At 33.7% G+C, this 22652-nt stretch overlaps 1 protein-coding gene across 1 annotated transcript; it reads right to left on the bottom strand.

Annotated features, from left to right (window-relative positions):
- Nucleotides 1-14191: 14191 nt before the first annotated feature.
- Nucleotides 14192-15830, bottom strand: LOC120116819 (centromere protein V-like). The gene is made up of 2 exons (XM_039137236.1): nucleotides 15703-15830; nucleotides 14192-14820 (listed from the first exon to the last, which is right to left on the bottom strand). The coding sequence occupies exon 2, from the start codon at nucleotides 14744-14746 to the stop codon at nucleotides 14330-14332; it is 417 nt and encodes a 138-aa protein (XP_038993167.1). The 5' UTR covers nucleotides 14747-14820; nucleotides 15703-15830; the 3' UTR covers nucleotides 14192-14329.
- Nucleotides 15831-22652: the final 6822 nt, after the last annotated feature.

The following is a 22652-nucleotide window of genomic DNA, read 5'->3' as shown; positions in this document are numbered from 1 at the left end:
CATAGCTTTGATATCTTCATTTGGTTTCATCATTAAATTTTCATAGCTATGCGTTAGAATACTAATTTTAGATTTCTTTACCTCATCGGTACCTTCATGAGTGACTTGAAGTTTGTCCCATATTTCTTTGGCGGTTGTACACGATGAAACTCTTCCGTATTCATCTGGTCCAAGAGCACAAAAAATGATATGGATGGCTTTGGAGTTGAGCTGAAACATTCTTGTCTCTCCTTCACTCCACAACCTTGGATGAGTGAGAGGTTTGATGTATCCTTCTTCTACAGCATTCCATGCTCCCATGTCACTTGCTTGAATGAAGTACATCATTCTATTCTTCTAATAGGCATAGTTAGCTCCATTGAAGAAAGGAGGCTTGTTGACGGGCATCGAGTCGAGACCGGAGTCGAAGTTTGAAGCGGAGGCCATTGATGACTTTGATTATCGATATAACTCTTCCCGAATCGACTCAAGAGGCGATTAAACCTTCAAATGAGTTAGGCTCTGATACCAATTATTGAGTTAATCGATTGACTGAATCGGCCAAGAGGAGGGTGAATTGGCAATAAAAATTTTGGTGGAAGCTTTTGCAGAAAATTGAAAGAAATTGCACAGCGATTTAGAGTGGTTTGACTTTATCAACCAAAGTCTACGTCCACTACCTTAGCTATCCACACTAAGGATTTTCCAACAAATTCACTAATATTTTCTTTCTTTTGAGGCCAAAGAGATAACCTTACAACTCCCTCAAGAATATACCCCAATTCTTGAGAACACTCTTTTCTCAAAGAGAAATACAAATTTGCAAACTTACAAGAAAAACCTCACAAGGAAAATATGTTTGCACAATTCTAGAACAAAGAAAGAACACTCAAGAATAAATACAATTGAGCACAATAAGTGTTCTTGAAAGCAAAATGAATATTGAATGAAAAATAGGCTTGAAATGCTCAAACTTGAGGTTTGATGCTTTCTCTTTGATTCTCTCTTGATTCTAATTGCTTGATGTTTCTTGTTGTTGATCAATGGCTTCTAAACTTGTTTAAATACTCCTTGAATCAATTCTGAACGTTGGTGATAATTAGTGGAGTTAATAGAGCCGTTATTGTGTGAAAACAATTAATTTTCTGGGTGGGAGCGTCTCATGCATCGATGCATGACCATTATGCATCGGTGCTTTAGTGTAAAATTTCAAATATTTTGACCGTTGGACTCCTAGTGCATCGGTGCACTAAGAGTGCATCGATGCATGAAGTGCATTCGATGTTTGAAAAATAGCCTGGTGCATCGATGCATGGATTGTGCATCGATGCATCAAATGCATTCGATGTTTTAATTAAATCAGAGTGCATCGATGCATGGAGAGTGCATCGGTGCATGGAATGCATTCGATGTTTCAATTTATTCACTGATGCATCGATGCATGGTATTGATGCATCGGTGCATGCCTTTGAAAAATTGATTTAAGGCTTGATTTTGGTTTAAAATACTTTGAAAAATTGTTTCAAAAATAGTTTAAATACAAATCACAATTTTACACATTTAGTAAGGATTAAAATTGATCTTTAAAGACTTGGAGTAATAATTTGATATTCGATAAATTGAATCGAATATAAATTGTAAAATCATTTGTAAAAATTTTAAAATTCATTTAACTTAATTTGTTATATCGAAATATCAAAAATGTTTTTAACAGATACCCCTAGGTGTATTGGTACCAAAAATAGCTTCTATTACTGAAAATATGATCCAATATCCTGAGTATCGATACTGTAGGAGCAATATCGATACTCTCCCGAGCAACATCGATACTCCTAGTTGGAAATCCCTAAATTTTATTCCAATTCATCCAATATCGATATTGTTCATCCAATATTGATACTCGAACCCATAAATGGCTTATTTAAGCTTGAGAAACACCTAAAATCATCCCAAATGCCTTAGTTTGGTTCGTAATCATGTGCTAAAGTCTTACGAAGTTGCTTAGGGTCTTAAAGTGTCCTAAAATACATACTTTACATGAAATTCGTCATTCATAACATGAATCAAGTATAAAACCCTAAAATGCTCAAATATCAAAATATTAACAAATCATCATGCTTATGAAAGCCTTAACACTTCAAATGATTAAAAATACATTACCTTAATGTTATAAAATCGAAATGAAGCTCCTTGCTTAGCCACACACCCTTCCTCTATGATTTGGTTGATTTTCCATAATTTTTCTCTGGCCAACAAATATGTAAGGATTTCCTTAACAAAAGAATGTTATAGAGAGTAATAAGGATGGATTTGACACTTATTGAATTGAGAAAAGAGTGTTGAGTTAATCGAATGACGAAATTGGCCAAGAGGGGGGTGAATTGGCAATAAAAAATTTTGTGGAAGCTTTTGCAGAAAATTGAAAGTAATTGCACAGCGATTTACAGTGGTTCGACTTTCTCAAACAAAGTCTACGTCCACTACCTTAGCTATCCACACTAAGGATTTTCCAACAAATTCACTAATTTGTTCTTTCTTTTGAGGCCAAATAGATAACCTTACAATTCCCTCAAGAGTATACCCCAACTCTTGAGAACACTCTTTTCTCAAAGAGAAGATTACAAATTTGCAAACTTACAAGAAAACCTCACAAGGTAAGATGTTTGCACAATTCTAGAACAAAGAAAAGAACACTCAAAGATGAATACAATTGAGCACAAAAAGTGTTCTTGAAAGCAAAATGAATATTGAATGAAAATAGGCTTGAAATGCTCAAACTTGAGGTTTGATGCTTTCTCTTTGATTCTCTCTTGATTCTAGTTGCTTGATGTTTCTTGTTTTTGATCAATGGCTTCTAAGCTTGCTTAAATACACCTTGGATCACTTCTGAACGTTGGGGATGCTTAGAGAAGATATTATAGTCGTTTTAGTGTGAAAACATTTAATAAAACAGTTTAGAGCGTGGGGGGAATCGGTTCCCCTGGAAGGGAATCGGTTCCTAAGTGTAAAATTCAAATATTTCGACCGTTGTACAAGGGGGGAATCGGTACCCCCTTGGGGGGGATCGGTTCCCTCCGAGCATACTGGAATTCTCGGAGCAAAACTGTTTAGGGGGAATCGGTTCCTCCTATGGGGGGAATCGATTCCCTCCGAGCATTCTGGAAATCTCGGGGCCAAAACCATTTAGGGGGGAATCGGTTCCTCCTATGGGGGGGAATCGGTTCCCTCTGAGCAATCTGTAATTTTTGGCTTTGAATTGGTTCGAAATACTTTGTAAGATTATTTTGAAATTGTTTTATGATTAAAACTTAATTTTACACTTAAGTAAGAATTAAAAATGATTTTTGAAATATTTGGAGTAATGTTTTGATATTCGAATAGTTATATCGAATATACTTAGAAAATCATTTGGAAAATCTTAAAATCCATTTAACTTAATTTGTTATACCGAAATATTAAAATATTTCAACAATCTCTCCCTTTTTGATATAACAAAACATTTTAGTAATTTTAAGATTTTTGAAATCAAGTTTTGAAATTACTCCCCCTTACTTTAACAAAGTTTTGAAATTACTCCCCCTTACTTTAGCACTTCTTCAATTTATCATGTAAAACATTTAACACCTATTCTTCTCCCCTTTTTGTTAAATCAAAAAGACATTGTAAAACAAGGTTTTGAAATCATTTAGCCAATTGATTTATTAATTATAAGCTTAAGCTGCTAAGATCACAATCAAAAGAGAGGTTAGCCATTAGTTTCATAAATCAATATTCATAAATAATGTGATATGACAAAATTGGTCATATTGCTAATGATGATGTAAATGATGCAAAAATGAATAAAACACCAAACATATAAGTTCACACCATTCATAAATCCAAAATCCAACAATCCACAAAATCAAACAATCCAAAATATCCAAAATGTTGAAACAATATTCTTTTTGTTCAAAGTTTTAAAACTAAACACATAATCAAACATCCGGATCGGTAGGAGGAAAACGGGCTCGCATAGCAGTCATTTCATGAGTTAGTTCATTAATACGAGCATTGGTTGCTTCATTGTTTGCACGCATCTCCTGAAGAATCTCTAATTGTTGAGCTCCCATTGTGGATAAATGAGACTCTATAGAGGAAAAGCGCGAATCCATTGTCGTATAACGGAAATCAAATGTCTCCATAAAGGATTGAAAATATGGAGGCATTTGAGTCGATTGTTGTACGTGCTCCTCGGGTTGTTCAGGTTCTTCTTCAGCTTCATCGATATCCCTCATTAATTGTTCAAACTCGGGATCTTCGTCAGCTTCGGGTGGAGCTTGTGAAGAACTAGCTCCCAGAGTAGAAGATCGAACCCATGCACCGGTTTCCTTATTTTTGACCCATCCCGCTCTTGTTAAAGAAAGAAGATTGATTTGTTTCTTAAGAGGAAATGAGGCATCTAGACCAACTCGGAGTTCGGCTTTAGAAAAGAGATTACTAAGGATACAACCGTAAACTAGTGAAGAACAGAGTTTCTTATTTGGTACTAAGTTAACGGTTTCAACGATCTCAGCAAAGATAATCTCGGAAAGGTTTATTTTTATATTGTTTTCAAAACAATGCAACCACCAAAGGTCTAAAGCTCTAAGAGTAGAATAACGACCCCCGGATGGTCGAAACCACCAAGTGATCATAAGATGAAGAAAACGCTCATGGAGATCTAAAACACTTGCACTATCATTCCGTTTATATCGTGAGCCTAAAACTTGTTTTTCGTTTGATAAACGTTCATTGTCCAAGCTTAAGGCATTGGCTATGTAATCCGGATCAAGATGGAAATATTGACCTAGGAGGTAGGAACGCACTCCTATGGTTTTGGTTTTGTCACGATTTTTGATACAAACGGCATTACAGTAGAAGATACGAACAAGTTGATGATAGACAATGGGTTCAAGTTCGAAAAGTTTATCAAATTTCCATTCGTGCAAGATAGGGAGATATTTAAAGTTAATATCAACCATAGTTTGAAGAGATGTGATACGTTTTTCCCTAATCTTATACGAGTCAAAATATTGGTAAAACCAATAACGATAATCTTTAGGACTCGGTTGATTGAAACAAGAATTTTGGATAGTCAAGTTAGGATCAAGATTTGGAATAGGATTTTGAGGAATAGGAGGAGGATTTGGTTGACGACTAGAACGACTAGATGAAGACCTAGGACATTTAGGATTTGACATGGTGAAGGAAATCGGAATAGATAGAATAACCTGCAATTTTAAAACAAATGTATGCAATTCAATTAATCCCAAAACTCAATTGAGTCCTCAATATTTCAAGGTTCTCTAAATCAATCCTAATGGGCAAAGTTTTTGAGAAACTTTTGAAAAATATGGTTTTGAGAAACAATATATGTATAGTTTTCATAATAACAACATAATTTAATCAAAACACAATAATTTGAAAAAAACATTTTTTTTTATTAATTTCGAAAATTTAAAAGTTTTTGAAAATTCTTGTGTTTTTGATGAAATTAGTTGTAATATCTAGTTTCTAATCACTAAACAATCAATGCCCGATTACTATTTCAACCTAGAAATAATTACAACTAATCCTATGTTCAAAAATAATGAAATAGAGAGTTTAGAAAAATTACCTTGAAAGATGAAGATTGAGGGGATTTAAATGTTGTTTGCACGATTTTAATGATTTCAACAGGTTTAGAAGATGATATTTGAAGCAAATTCCGATTAATATCGTTGATTTGAGACAAAAATGGAGATTTGAGTTATCTAGAGGAGAGGAACGGCGGAAGAAGAGAGGAAATGAGGGTTTTTGCGTTTTTGGGTGTTCTGCCTGATTTTAACAGAACCCCAGGGGGTATCGATTCCCCTGTGGGGTGAATCGGTTCCCATTCAAAGGGGGAATCGGTTCCCTCAGGGGGGATCGATTCCCTCTGCACCAAAATGCTAAAATCCGATTTTTAAGCACAAAATGCTAAATTAATCTTTTCTAGTGGTATTGGCAACTCATATATCAAAAATTAATTATGTTCTAACAATTAAATTAATCTTTAATCGATTTTTGAACATAAAATTAATTTTCACTAAGAATCACAAACTCCCCCTAACTAATAGCAAGAATGCAATCAAAAATTATTATTATAAGCATTTTTCAGTGTTTATTAAAAGTGCTAAATTATTTTAAACACTAAGTGAAGATAGGTCAGTTAAACCTAATTCTCTCCTAAGTGTCCAAAATCTTTCCTTGTCTAAGGGTTTTGTAAAGATATCCGCTAATTGGTGCAAAGTATCAACAAATTCTAGAACTACATCTTCCTTAGTGACATGGTCTCTAATGAAGTGATGTCTTATTTCAATGTGCTTAGTTCTAGAGTGTTGGATGGGATTTTTAGTGAGACAAATAGCACTAGTATTGTCACACTTGATAGGAATGGTACCTACTTCAATTCCATAATCAAAAAGTTGTTGTTTCATCCATAAAACTTGTGCACAGCAACTACCAGCTGAAATGTATTCGGCTTCAGTGGTAGATAATGCAACACAATTTTGTTTCTTTGAAAACCAAGAAATCAGCATATTTCCAAGGAATTGGAAAGTACCGGAGGTGCTTTTCCTATCTAATTTGCATCCTCCATAATCCGCATCAGAAAAAGCATGCAAGCTAAAACTAGAGTCTCTAGGATACCAAAGTCCTAAACTAGGAGTGTCCTTAAGGTATCTAAAGATTCTCTTAACGGCTAGTAAATGTGATTCCTTAGGACATGATTGAAATCTAGCACATAAGCAAACACTAAACATAATGTTCGGTCTACTTGCAGTTAGATAAAGCAAAGAGCCAATCATTGACCTATATAATTTAACATCTACACATTTACCTCCTTCATCTAAGTCAAGCTTTGTTGAAGAGCTCATTGGAGTGTCATGAGGTTTCCCATTTTCCAGTCCAAACTTCTTGAGCATATCTTTGACATACTTAGCTTGATTAATGAAGATGCCATCTTTTCTTTGCTTGATTTGGAGTCCCAAGAAAAATGAGAGCTCCCCCATCATGCTCATCTCAAACTCACTTTGCATTAGCTTAGAAAATTCTTGGCAAAGAATATCATTAGTAGAACCAAATATTATATCATCAACATAAATTTGAACTACTAATAAATCTTTACCTTTATGCTTTAAAAACAATGTAGTGTCAACCTTCCCTTTTGAAAAACCTTTTTCAATTAAAAAATTTGACAATCTTTCATACCAAGCTCTAGGAGCTTGTTTTAAACCATAAAGAGCTTTTGTCAATTTAAGAACATGATCCGGAAATTTTGAATCTTCAAAACCTGGAGGTTGTTCCACATACACTTCTTCCTTTATAAAACCATTTAAAAATGCACTTTTAACATCCATTTGATATAATTTAAATTCATGAAAACATGCAAATGCTAATAACATTCTAATTGCTTCCATCCTAGCTACGGGAGCGTATGTTTTCGTAGTCTATGCCCTCTTCTTGAGTATACCCTTGAGCAACAAGTCTAGCCTTGTTTCTCACTATATTACCACTTTCATCAAGCTTATTCCTAAACACCCATCTAGTACCTACAGTAGATTTATTACAAGGCCTTTCAACTAATGTCCATACTTTACTTCTCTCAAATTGATTTAATTCTTCTTACATAGCCATAATCCAATGTTCATCATTTAATGCTCTTTAATATTCTTAGGCTCTATGCATGAAATAAATGCAACATAATCACAAATATTTCTAAGAGAAGATCGAGTTGTTACCCCTTTGGATGGATCACCTATAATCTCACCACCCTTGACATAGTTGTACTCTCTTGGATAAGATACTTCCCTTTCTTCAATGGTTGGATTCTCAAGAGGATCATGAGTTTCCTCATTTTTCGTTTCTTCCTTTGATGATGGTTCTCCAACTTTATGTCTAGTGTCATTTGAATTTATAACACCTACATCATCATTCACACAAGAATCCTTCCTCGGAAGGGGATTATCATCGAAAACAACATGTATAGACTCTTCTACAACTAAAGTTCTTTTATTAAATACTCGATAAGCTTTAGAATTTAAGGAATAACCCATAAAAATTCCTTCATCACTTTTAGCATCAAATTTGCCAAGGTTTTCTTTACCGTTGTTTAAAACAAAACATTTACATCCAAAAGGATGAAAATAGCTAATGTTAGGCTTTTTATTTTTGAGAATTTCATATGGAGTTTTCTTTAAAATTGGCCTAATCATTACTCGATTTACAACATAACAAGCAGTATTTGTGGCTTCTGCCCAAAAATATTTTGGCAAATTATTTTCACAAAGCATGGTTCTAGCCATTTCTTCTAAAGTTCGATTTTTCCTCTCAACAACTCCATTTTGTTGAGGGGTTCTAGGTGCTGAAAAATTGTGGCTAATACCATTAGAATTACAAAAATCAATAAATCCAAGATTTTCAAATTCAGTGCCATGATCACTCCTAACACTAGTTATAGAGTAACCTTTTTCATTTTGGATTATTTTTGAAAATGTGATGAACTGTTCTAATGCTTCATCTTTAGTACTTAAAAATAGAACCCAAGTATATCTAGAATAGTCATCTACCAAGACAAAAGCATATTGTTTTCCACCCAAGCTAGTAGTCCTAGTTGGCCCAAAAAGATCTACATGGATCAATTGTAATACTCTACTAGTTGATACGTCATTAATGGATTTAAAAGAAACGCGCTTTTGTTTTCCTTTAGCACAAGCATCACAGATTTTATCATTATCAAATTTAAGCTTAGGCAACCCTCGAACTAAATCACCTTGAATTAGCCGTTGCAAAACACTCATACTAGCATGTCCTAGTCTCCTATGCCATAACCAACTATCATGTTCATCCTTAGCAACTAGGCACAAATTAGTCATATCAATAGAATCTAAATGCACCATGTAAATGTTTCCTATTCTATGACCAACAAGCATAATCCGATTAGATGCAATGTCAATAACTTTACAACCATTAATTTCAAACAAGACATTGAATCTCTTATCGCATAATTAACTAATACTCAATAGATTATGCTTTAATCCATTCACATATAAAACATTTTTAATTTGTATGGAAGAGGTATTACCTATTGTACCAATACCTTCAATGTGACCTTTTGAATTATCACCAAAAGTCACTTCTCCTCCATTTTTGACGTTAAGCTCTATGAACCGGCTTTTGTCTCCGGTCATGTGTCTTGAGCATCCACTATCAAGGTACCATGAATTTGAATTTGTTTCCCGTGCCTTGTAGCAATGCTCCTTTCCCTACAAACATAGATTAATTTTTGATTTTTGGTACCCAAATTCTTTTGGGTCCATATTCATTAGTTTCCAAAATCCTAGTTCCCTTAGGTATCCATTTGTGTAGGATATCTTTATCTTTAGTAGTAATGAGTCCTTTAGGAACCCATATACTTCTAAAGATTTTACCATTTAAGGTTCGTTGAGGATTTCTATGATTGTAGTTTCTAAAATCTTTTCTAACAAAGTTGGATTTTGAATTTTCTCCTTTTTCAAAACGTTTTGTTCCAACTTTATCAAAAGAAGTTTTAAGATCATCAATTTTCTTTTGATGATCATCATTGACCTTTGAAAGTAAATTTTGCAAATCTAAATTTTTCTTTCAAACTCTTCTAGTTTGATTTGCAAATCTTTGATTTTACTTTCAAGATCATTGTTGGTTTTGGATATGAGTTTATTTTCATTTTTTAACTTTGAAACATCATTTTTATATTTTAAAAATAATTTCTCATAATCCGAACCCAACCCATTATATTCCTCTAATAGCTCATCATAAGATAAATCATCAAAATCAGATGAGTTAGAGGTTACCTTAGAATCTTCCCCAAATGTCATTAAGCACAAGTTTGCTACTTCTTGTTCTTCTTCATCAGAACCTTCTTCATCGCTCCATGTAGCCACATGAGCCTTGTGCTTATTCTTTGATTGACCCTTCTTCTTCAATTGTGGGCAATCATATTTGACATGCCCTGGCTTTTTGCATTCATAGCAAATGATCGGGTCCTTCTCTTTTGGTTCATCTTTGAGGCCTTCATTTCGTTTGAATTTTCTTCCTCGGTAAGGTCTCATCATTTTTCTAAACCGTTTGGCAAACAATGCCATTTCCTCGTCATCATCATCATCATTAGAATCACTCTCATCTTTTGTGGATTTGAGAGCAACTCCAATGTTTTTCTTCTTCTCCTTCTCCTTTGGTGTCTCTTCAACTTTATCAAGGTCCACCTCATCTTCAAGCATCATCTCATGAGTGAGGAGTGAACGATAAGTCTTCAAGAGTTAAGGACGATAGGTCCTTAGACTCGATGATTGCCGTCTTCTTGATTATCATGATTTTGGGAGGGAGTAGACTAACTTCCTCACAAGCTTTTCATTGAGATGATCTCCATATGATTTGAGACCATTGACAATCGTTGAAAATCTATCCGTCATAGCTTTGATGTCTTCATTTGGTTTCATCCTGAAATTTTCATAGCTATGCGTTAGAATACTAATTTTTGATTTCTTTACCTCATCTGTACCTTCATGTGTGACTTGAAGCTTGTCCCATATTTCTTTGGCGGTTTTACACGATGAAACTCTTCCGTATTCATTTGGTCCAAGAGCACAAAAAATAATATGGATGGCTTTGGAGTTGAGCTGGAACATTCTTATCTCTCCTTCACTCCACAACCTTGGATGAGTGAGAGGTTTGATGTATCCTTCTTCTACAGCATTCCATGCTCCCATGTCACTTGCTTGAATGAAGTACATCATTCTATTCTTCCAATAGGCATAGTTAGCTCCATTGAAGAAAGGAGGCTTGTTGACGGGCATCGAATCGAGACCGGAGTCGAAGTTTGAAGCGGAGGCCATTGATGACTTTAATAATCGATATAACTCTTCCCGAATCGACTCAAGAGGCGATTAAACCTTCAAATGAGTTAGGCTCTGATACCAATTGTTGAGTTAATCGAATGACGAAATTGGCCAAGAGGGGGGTGAATTGGCAATAAAAAATTTTGTGGAAGCTTTTGCAGAAAATTGAAAGTAATTGCACAGCGATTTACAGTGGTTCGACTTTCTCAAACAAAGTCTACGTCCACTACCTTAGCTATCCACACTAAGGATTTTCCAACAAATTCACTAATTTGTTCTTTCTTTTGAGGCCAAAGAGATAACCTTACAATTCCCTCAAGAGTATACCCCAACTCTTGAGAACACTCTTTCTCAAAGAGAGATTACAAATTTGCAAACTTACAAGAAAACCTCACAAGGTAAGATGTTTGCACAATTCTAGAACAAAGAAAAGAACACTCAAAGATGAATACAATTGAGCACAAAAAGTGTTCTTAAAAGCAAAATGAATATTGAATGAAAATAGGCTTGAAATGCTCAAACTTGAGGTTTGATGCTTTTTCTTTGATTCTCTCTTGATTCTAGTTGCTTGATGTTTCTTGTTTTTGATCAATGGCTTCTAAGCTTGCTTAAATACACCTTGGATCACTTCTGAACGTTGGGGATGATTAGAGAAGCTATTATAGCCGTTTTAGTGTGAAAACATTTAATAAAACAGTTTGGAGCGTAGGGGGAATCGGTTCCCCCTTGAAGGGAATCGGTTCCTAAGTGTAAAATTCAAATATTTTGACCGTTGTACAAGGGGGGAATCGGTACCCCCTTGGGGGGGATCGGTTCCCTCCGAGCATACTGGAATTCTCGGAGCAAAACTGTTTAGGGGGGAATCGGTTCCTCCTATGGGGGGAATCGGTTCCCTCCGAGCATTCTGGAAATCTCGGGGCCAAAACCATTTAGGGGGAATCGGTTCCTCCTATGGGGGGGAATCGGTTCCCTCTGAGCAATCTGTAATTTTTGGCTTTGAATTGGTTCGAAATACTTTGTAAGATTATTTTGAAATTGTTTTATGATTAAAACTTAATTTTACACTTAAGTAAGAATTAAAAATGATTTTTGAAATATTTGGAGTAATGTTTTGATATTCGAATAGTTATATCGAATATACTTAGAAAATCATTTGGAAAATCTTAAAATCCATTTAACTTAATTTGTTATATCGAAATATTAAAATGTTTCAACAAAGTGTTTTTACCATCCACTTGAAGCTATGAAGTCTAAGAGAAGAAGAGAAATGAAGAGAAATGAAGAAAATGAAAAGAATGAGAAGATGAAAAGAGATAAAAGGGTTCTATATTTCAAAACAGAATAATCGCTCTTTTGGTCTTTCCTCATCCTTCAACTATTTAAAAATCTCATTTTTAAGGTTAATTTGGCCTAATTCCAACCTAATTAAACCCAACGACTTAAATTATGAAATTCACGGGGTCCACATATCTCTTGGGTAAACCCAAAACTACTAGCTTGAAATTTAGGGTGTTACTAATTAAAGTAGTGGCGAATGTAAAGCATGGTTAGAGTGGGTATGTGCCTACCATAAAATCCGAATTTCTTTATATTAGTGATTCATTTTACTATTGGTGTCAACCTTGAAATTTTTTTGTGCCAACCCAATACTAAAAATTTCAATAGTTAATATGTGTGTGTCCACCCTTAAAAATATTTCTTGTAATTTATGATTGTTCCCTTTTTATTCAATATAAATCGCTTATTGTTCGTTTATCCTCGATGATATATATTTGATTTTGTAAAATTTATTATTATTATTTACTTCAACACCTATTACTATGTTATTTAAGTGAATGAGAAAATTAATTCGCTATTTTTATTATAAATATATTTTACCAATTTTCTTTAATTTACAAAAAAATAAATTTCCAATTTTATTTAGAAATGATATAAAGAAGAGTACCTAAATTATTATTATTTTTCATTTTAGTACATAAATTTCATTTTTTTTAATTTATACTAATGTTTAATTTAAGTTTCATTTTAATAATAGTTTAGGCACTAAATTTGCTTATTTTTTCAATAGTCTAAGTTAATTATAAAGTAGTATATGTTCATAACCATCTTAACATATCGACAATGCAAACACACCATGTAGACACAACTGCTCGAATTCAGGACATATAGAGAGAATAACATTCTCTTTTACCACTGAAGTCATAGGATGAGTTTAAAATTAAAATATTAAAAGCATGCTAAATAATGTATTTAGTTACTCAACGATTCCCATCATTTTGTTTTAGTCACACAACGATGGACGATCAAAATGTAATCAATATGTTTTTTAAAAAATGATAATCAAAACAGAATTGTGGAAATAGTTAGGTGATTAAATATGCAGTTTAACTTTTTTTGGCTTAATTATAAAATAAGTGCCCAAACTATAACACTTTTCTCAAATAGGTGCCCAAACATTTTTTGAAACATTCAAGTGGCTAATATTACAAACTTTATCATTTTAGGTGCACAGGTCATAATTATCGTTAATTTTCTTCATCAAGTGACATTTCTCATGCTCTGGTAATTTTGAATTTATTTTTAAAAATTCAAAGTATTATTACATTTATAAAAAACCATAATTTCTCTTAAATTATAAAAAAATTCAATCCCTAAAAAGCATAGATCTCTAACCCTAACCCACCAACATAACCCTTGCCAGTCACGACCACTACTGCCAGCGTAGTCTCTACCATCTTCGTAGTCATACGTCGTCATAATTGTCGTCGATTAATCGTTAGGATCACATGGGATCGAAATTTTCACCTTAGAATGAGTAGGGTATAAATGTCGATTGGTCTCGATTTCATAAGGTTATTGATTATTAAGGGGAAGTGAGGTCGAGTAGAGCTTCGTCGACGGTAAATGGCATTAATGATGTGGGTTTAGGGTTTGAAATAAGGATTTTTAAAGTTTTGAGGCTATTTCGAATTTTTTGTGTTTTTTAAATAAAAATTTAATTTTTTTAATTTTATATAAAATTTTGAAAATTACTAGAACATGACACATATCCTTTAACAACAAGAATTTTAACGGCATTTACGACTTGGTCACCTAAAGTAGTAACGTTTGTAACACTAGACACCGGGATGATTCAAAAGAAAGTTTAGGCACCTATGGGAAAAGCATTTTTTATTAACTTTTTAGACTGACTCTTAAATTTAAGGCAACCAAAACTGAATCAATCAATAGGACTGTGGAGATGCAGACAAACAGCACAAGCAAAGCATTAAACCACAATCTCAGTCAACGATCATCTACACTCTTAGTTCCAAAGCTATAAATAAGGGGAATTTTGATGTAAAAATGTTTCTCCTAACTTCTAAAATAGAGTATTCAAGAAACCATACTAATATGCTACCCATGGAGTCCATCACAAAGTGAACTAAATTAATTACCTAGGTGGAACGAATTTTGGATTCTGAAGCAATGCCACTCTCTTGGAAGAATTTCTCCCAATTCTTCCCATCAGCATGTCGAATCTCGACGTGCGAAAGCGTTCCGGGGTCCAAACATCTGAGGGTCACGGCAATGCCATCCGGGTTTGATCGCGGGGTATAGAATGATGTTATTCCACATACCTGACAAAACGTATGTTTCGCCATGTGAGTTCCGAAAGTATACGTAGTAAGGAACTCCTTGGAATCTCCCAAAAGCTCGAACCTTTCGCCTGGGACAACGAAGTGAATATTTCCCCTCATGGAGCAATCAGAACAATTGCATTTCCAAGCAACAACGCTAGTCGGTGCTCGGACATGCCACCTTACTTTCCTGCAGTGGCAACCACCACTGTGCATGACTAACTGAGATTCCATGCCAGCAACCGGTGCAAGTACAAGTTAATCCAAGCCGATTCCTTGGTTGGTAACCCCCGATTTTCAATCAGTTCCTTGAAAAAATTAGTAAGAACAAAAGTTATGGATGTATCAGCTTAAAATACAAACACGAAACCCATATATATGCCTCGAATAATCCATTACCATGTATCTTACAAATCAACCTATCAAGTTTACCAGATAAAAAGTATATGCCTTCAACTCTAATAAGAACTCGGCAACCTCGCAAATAGTAAACAATTTCTCAAGTGCTAAAAATGGGTAAAAACTAAAAACTATCATTTGGACAGCAAAGAAAGGAGAATTTTTTATTGCCAAGTGTTTAGCAGCATCCATATTCAAGATGGAATCCCCAAATTTCATTTGCCAATGTTAATCGCTCAAACATGATCCAAACAACTAAAACGCACAATTCAGAATCAAATTCAATGAAATTAGCTCTGACATTTTGGAACTTTGATACACTAATCTTCTTTATCTAATTCTAGGGCTGAGCTCGAATTCAATTTCCTCACTTAGATTTTCTAATATTAACTGCTCAAAGATGTTAAAACAAATGACCAAAAAACACAATTTCTAATAAAATCATTCCAGATTCAACGAACAGCTCTAAAATTTTGGGGATTTGAAACAGTTTATATTCATCATTAATGGCGGTCTATGGAAAACATAAATCCAATCAACTGAACAACTATTGGCTAGCTAAACTATGAGAAAAATTGAACATTTAATTAACCATAAAACCAACATAAGCATTAAGCAAAACCCCTGAATCTGAGACTTCAGGACGAATCATGAACAAAAAAAAAATCACATGCAAAACTCAGTTAGCTGATCTAATCTGAAGAACATATAACAAAAAAAGACAATACAGAATGATCAAACAATAGGTAATAACAACTTTAACCCAATACAGAGGAGGTGGAATCGAGTACTTTTTGCCGCGAGCAGATGCTGTGGTAGTGGATGAAGATAATAATTGATTGCTGCAGCAGAAATACTAAAAAATATTTGGATATAATTTTTAAAGAAAGGAGGAAAAAATATTTGTTCTCGCTCAAAAAAAAAGGGTTGGCTTGTTGCTTTAGTTTTATTTTACTACTTGTGATCTTTTTAAGTTTTTTTTAATACGACACGTGTTAAATATGCCTTCGTTAATAAAATCTTACTTTTCATCGGAAAAAAGGGCTGCCTTTATTATGTGCCTTTTGTTTAATTAATGGAATTGTCCATCCAACTTAATTGGTAAAACGTAAGTTTTTTTAATTTTGTGATCGTGGGATTTGAGTCTAATGGTGGATAATTTATAATTTTGACTGTCGGAGGTCTCTCACGAAAGTTATTTTCAATTTAGTGTTGGGGCAGCCTACTATCCTACTTCTCTCTTACCACATTACATATGAGAATATGATCAGTTAATTTTTTTTGGTTTCAACTAATGCGATGGCGGCTTTTGCTATTGAGTATATTAGGCTTCTCATCACTAAACGTTTATCATTTTCCTAGTTCAGTTATTCAGCTTAAATATTTTTCATTTTATCATTAAATTTTTTAATTATTTATGCTTTAATCATTGATTTTAAATTAAAAATATGATAATATGAGATACATTAATTGGTCAGTGATGCTCATATCGTCTTATTCAATGTGAATTCTAATTTTGATTTTTTCCTTAATATGTAAATACCTCTCTACTTAATAAAAAACATGGTAACATGAACTATTTAAGTTAATCGTATTATATGTCCTCAAATTATAACCCTCATTTCAAATTTATCTTTAGATTTTTGAATATTCCAATTTCATCATTCTTATTTTAAATTAATCCTTAAACTTTTTAATATTTTAATTTCATCCTTAAATTATAATCTTTTTTCTAAATTGGTCCTCAAACTTTTAAATATTCTAAATTCATCCCCAAACTCATCCAAATATATAATTAGTTTCAATCATAGCTTAACCTAATTTCCGTTTTTTGAAACATGTAATAGTATAACTTGGTCTAACAATTTATTAACAACGGATATGCTTAGTACATACTTATAGTTTTGGATGAAATTAGAATGTTCAAAAAGCTTGGAGACCAATTGAGAATGCAAGTCATAGTTTCGGGATGGAATTGAAATGTTCAAAGGTTTGAGGATTAATTTAGAATAATAGTCATAGTTTAGGGAACATTTAAAAGTTTAGAGATTAATTTAAAATAAGAGTTATACTTTGAGGACATGGGATGCAATTAACTTGATTTTTTTAATAAGAAAGACTTAATGACATAATCCAAAGAATTAGGTTCTAAAGGCCTTATAATAAGGCGGACCTAAAGCATCATGATCAAAATTTGGTTGAAGAGACTGCGTTGGCCTAATAAGGATTAATTTTGAATAATAATATTTTGATTCATATAAAAATAAGTAATTTAATTTAAAAAATATAAAAATATATTAAATATTTAATCATGTAGATGTCAAACTAAAGAATGATAATCTGATGTTCTCAATTTTTTTTCCTAATAACAATTTAGATTATTGTAAGTTAAATTAGATTAAACAAATAAGGCATAAGTGCCAACCTAAGGGAGTACCTTGGGTCCATAAGATCTTACCCTAGCTGAAGCGTAGGTGCCCACCTGAAGAGTGTGCCCTCAGGCCCATAAGGACTTACCCAATGCTCATAGTAGAGGTGTCACCCCAAGGAAGTAACTTAGGGTCCATAAGGTCTTACCACTAGGCCCATTAGGCCCAAAATCCCACCCAAGAGTCTAGAGTACCCCGAAGAAAAACATTTTCCAGACAATAACCAGTGGTAACAGGAAATCAGAGTTCATACATACTTATTTATTAGTAAAAACAGTAACCAGAGAACATGTGTTAAACAAGCATGATTTAAAATACAGTAAATCCAAAATCATACTTAAATCAGATAAGTCATACGATAGTCAAATCAGAGCAAACAATTCATTTTAAATCAAAGAAAATAATCATGTGCACGTGGTATTTTAAACAGATATTTAAAATAGTTATATGGCACACAAGGAACACACATCGAAAAAAGAAACAGTCTGAAATATCTACCGAGCACCCATTTCACTACGTTCTTCGACTATACGAGAACTTAAGGCATATCAGAACAGGGTTATAATCGGAGGAATAATCTAAACTGAATATTTAACAAGGTTACAAAACTATATAGGTAATCACGAGCTCGCGCTAACGAACAGATCGGGAGAAATCGGGACGAGCAAACGAATGATCAAGAGATCCATGAGTACCTTAAATATAGGACAACTCAGTTAAATTTGATACGCTGAAATAAATACTTAAATTACATATATGTGTTCGGGTTTAACGGCCAATTCAGAGGCTTTCAGGTTCGAATTTGGTAAAATATACTTCGGATTCGAACTTAGGACGTTGAAAAATATAAAATATAACTTTTTAGAAAATTTGACTTTTTGGTCAACGGTCAACAGGTAAGTCAAAGTCAACGGTTGGGGGTCAAGGTCAATGGGTCGGACCAGTTCAGGTTGACTTGGGTCAATTTGGGTTGACTGGGATCGGTTCAAACTAGTTTAGATCGGTTCGGTCCACTTGCCTTAAGGCAACCTTAAGGACTTACCCTAGGCCCAAAGGGCATAAGTGCCAACCTAAGGGAGCACCTTGGGTCCATAAGGTCTTACCCTAGCCAAAGCGTAGGTGCCCACCTGAGGGGTGTGCCCTCAGGCTCACAAGGACTTACCCAATGCACATAGCAGAGGTGTCACTCTAAGGGAGTAACTTAGGGTCTATAAGGTCTTACCACTAGGCCCATTGGGCCCAAGAGCCCACCTAAGGGTCATCTTAGGTCCATAAGGAATTACCAGCTAATCGGAGCTGAACCTATATAAGAAATTACTAGCTTGATCAGAATTGAACTTGTAGAGACCTCATACCAGATCCCAGAGTACCCCGAAGAAAAACATTTTTCAGACAGTAACCAGTGGGTAAAAATAGTAACTAGAGAACATACGTTAAGCAAGCATGATTTAAAATATAGTAAATCAGGAATCATACTTAAATCAGATAAGTTATACGGTAGTCAAATCAGAGCATACAATTCATTTCAAATCAAAGAAAATAAGCATGTGCACATGGTATTTCAAAAAGATATTTAAAACAGTTATATAGCACACAAGGAACACACATCACAAAAAGAAATAGTCTGAAATATCTATCGAGCACCAACTTCACTACGTTCTTCGACTGTACGAGAACCTAAGTCATATCAGAACAGGGTTATAATCGGAGGAATAATCTAAACTGAATATTTAACAAGGTTACAGAACTATACAGGTAATCACGGGCTCGCGCTAACGGAAAGATCGGGAGGAATAGGGACGAGCAGACGAATGGTTAGGAGATCCACGAGTACCTTAAATATACGACAACTCAGTTATATTTGATGCACTGAAATAAATACTTAAATTACATATGCATGCTTGGGTTTAACGACTAATTTAGAGTCTTTCATGTTCGAATTTGGCAAAACGGACTTCGGATTCTAAGTTAGGACGTCGAAAAACATAAAATATGACTTTTTAGAAAATCTGACTTTTTGGTCAAAGTCAACAATCAACAATCAACGGGAAAGTCAACGGTCAGATAAAAGTCAACGGTTGGGTCAAAGTCAGTGGATCAGACCGGTTCAAACCAGTTCGGGTCAGGTCGGTTCGGTCCACTTGGATCGTTTCTAGAAGGGTCATGGTTGTGGAGGACGAGCCTCACGCGCACGCGGCGGTACGTGACGGCAGCGACGGGGTCGGGGTGATGATAGCTCCACGATAAACCAAACATCAAATCCAAGCAACATCAATGCTCAAAACCAACTAAATCAATCGAAAAAAAATGAGTAAGGTTAAAACGCTTACCCACGTAGACGATAGGGAAAACGACGGCGACAGAGTGACCCAATGGTTGGGTTTTGAGCTGACGAGAATGGGGAGTTCAGCAGTGGAGGCGGTGAAGCAAGCCGATGAGCGAGACAACTAGATTCGAAGCAAAATCGACTTGTGACCTAGGTTTCTTCGACGATCTTCGAACGGTTCTCTACGGCTAACGATGACGAATAGACAGAGATGTTTTTGCTCGACATGCGACGACATCTTCACTGTAATGAGCGCTGACATGTACCGCCGACCAGAGGAGGGTGTATCGACATAGGAAAGGTGATGCACGGTGGGGGGTTTTGGGCACTTGGTTCACAAACCGGGGCTTTTTTTAACAAAATGGGTTAACACCTAATACATATATTATAAATTAAAAATTTATTATTTATTATAAAAAATAGTTTCCTAGCCAGGTTAGTAGGGGCATGACCGTCCATTCCTGGGGTCAGGGTTCAACACTCCTCAACCACCCATCTAAAAAAATGGGATAATTCAAGGTTAGGTCCTTGAACTTCCCAAAAATTTGAAATTAACCCAAAAAGTTTCAAATGTTTACTTAATGATCTTTATGTTAAAATTTTTACTTACTCTCTATTATTGTTTTTGAACTTAAATGTTTGAATTATTTTTTATATAATAAAAAGGGGGAGAAGTATATGTTTGAAAAAATCAATTTCAAGAATGAAAATAGGGAGCTTTAATATCTTTCCAACATATTACTCTTTTTCATTAAATGTTTTATTAAGGTGGAGTTTTGCCAAAACCATTTTTTCCAAATGTTTTGTTATATAAAAAGGGGAGATTATTGAACCTATTTTGATATAACAATTTTGAGGGCGAAAATGTTTTGGACTAAATTGAATTTATTCAAAGTTTTCAAAAATAATTCAAAGCTCATAAAATTTGAATTTGAACACAAAAATGATTTTCTGGAAAAGAAATATCAATATTGTACCACATGAACAATATCAATAATGTTCTTGTAGTACTGATAACCAAGGTAAGGGAAGTATTGATACTCTCATAACAGTATCGATATTTCCTATTTGTTTTAAATGTGTTCAGATTCTAGTAGACATTTTTGGTATCAATACCCAAAGGAGTATCGATACTATTTTGTATAGTAGTATCGATATTGTGATCTCAGTAACGATACTCCCATCCCAACGGTCGAAAAATGACTAGTTTTTATTAGTGTAGTGTCGATACTCCAAGCCTGAGTACCAATACTCTTTGGTTTGGACAGTTTTATTTTGCAGCAATTAAGTTCTCAACGGCTCTAAAACATCCCCAACGACTACAAACACATTCCATCATATAAAAACAAGTTGAGAATGCTTGAAGAAGTTTACAACACCTATCCAAGCAATCCATACCAAGAAAAAAACTCTTTCAATCTTATTTTTCCTTTTCTCTTGTACATAGAGTACTTTAGTGAGCTAAATTGTGTAAACACCTTCATTTAAGAATTTTTCTTGTTTACAATCTTTTATCATTGGTAAAAATGGATTTTGGTTCTATCTTAGCCATTTTAAAAGATAGGGAATTTGTAAAAGTTACTATTGAGCCTAAAAAAAGATAGAATACATTAGTGAATTTGTTAGAAATCCTTAGCGATGAGCTAAGGTACTGGATGTAGACTTTATTGAGGAAGTTGAACAACTATAAATCATTAAGCCAATTTGCCTATCCTTTCTCCTTTATTCCTAAAAAATTAAAATGGTTAATTCACCCCCTCTTGGCAATTCGGTTGATCGATAGAGCATCATAAATCTCAACACAAACCAACCGCAAAAACTTGAATTTGTAACTTTTTCATTTTCAACTTTGTGTTTGGGTGCAAATTATAATTTTACCCTTATTAATGCATGTGTTCCGCTCAATTATGTATTTATATTTTATTTTAATACTTTAATATTAACATCCTTAAAAAATAATTTATTACTTAATAATTTATTTTAATTATTTAAAAGTAAATAAAATTCATGGTTTATATATCAAAATATTAATAAAATATTTTATATCCACATGTTAAAAAATATTGATAATATATTTTTTTAATAAAATATTCTATTTATAAAAATATTATTAATAAGATATCTTAAAACATTTTTTATATTTTTATTATAGTCTAAGTGATATATTTTATATATCATATTATTAATAAGAGTAAAATATAATTTAAATTATATATTTTTATTTTACAACGTGATGTCTATAATGGACATTTTATCTTTTAAACTCATTTTTTAACTATAATCCCAAACAGTTAAATTTTAAACTACACTCCTAAACAACACTTTTAAAAGTTCTTTTCTATCACATTTTTAAAAGTCATTTTCCAAAAGTATGCAAATGCTCACTTGCATAGCGTTAATAAAATTGATGGTCAAATTTTGGATTTGAGACTGAGGAATGTGTTTATATAGAAGAAAACAATTTAAAATTTAATTACAAAGTTTGTTGATGGGAGAAAGGATTATAATGGCTTTTTTATGATTTATCTCTTTTAATTCAAATAAAGAATTGTAAATCACGGTTAATAAAGAAGAAATGAGTTGTAGAAGACGATAGGAGAGAGTCCAAGAGCTCATTTTCCCTAACTTTACAGAGTGATTTATAAACTTATCTTTAGTGTCAGTGTCATATCTAAAGTGGTGATGATTATTTATAAGTTGATAGAGTAAATAGATTTGGCTTGAAGTAGACTTAATTGATAGAACACATAGACCTGTCAACGGTTATATTAAGTAGGGTAATTAACTTAAGGATATAAAATTTTAAAAGATTGTAAAATTTCGAATACTCAAAGAATTCTAGAGATTTGACATTATAGGGGTGACTTATAAGGAAGGGACCATTCTAGATTTTTATCTATCAATGTGAAGTTTTAATAGGCCGTCAACATAACTCGTAGTGTAGTGGTTGAATTAATTCCAAGCGAACACCTTTTCTCCTTTAAGG

The sequence above is a fragment of the Hibiscus syriacus genome, unplaced genomic scaffold, assembly GCF_006381635.1.
Source record: "Hibiscus syriacus cultivar Baekdansim isolate YM2019G1 unplaced genomic scaffold, ASM638163v2 tig00110303_pilon, whole genome shotgun sequence".
NCBI lineage: Eukaryota > Viridiplantae > Streptophyta > Magnoliopsida > Malvales > Malvaceae > Hibiscus > Hibiscus syriacus.
Note: the sequence above shows the minus strand (reverse complement) of the source record. Positions and strands in the feature narration are given on the sequence as shown.

Bases quoted from the DNA above. Each gene is read 5' to 3' on its own strand.
- LOC120116819 (XM_039137236.1), bottom strand. From the start codon at position 14,746: ATGGAATCTCAGTTAGTCATGCACAGTGGTGGTTGCCACTGCAGGAAA.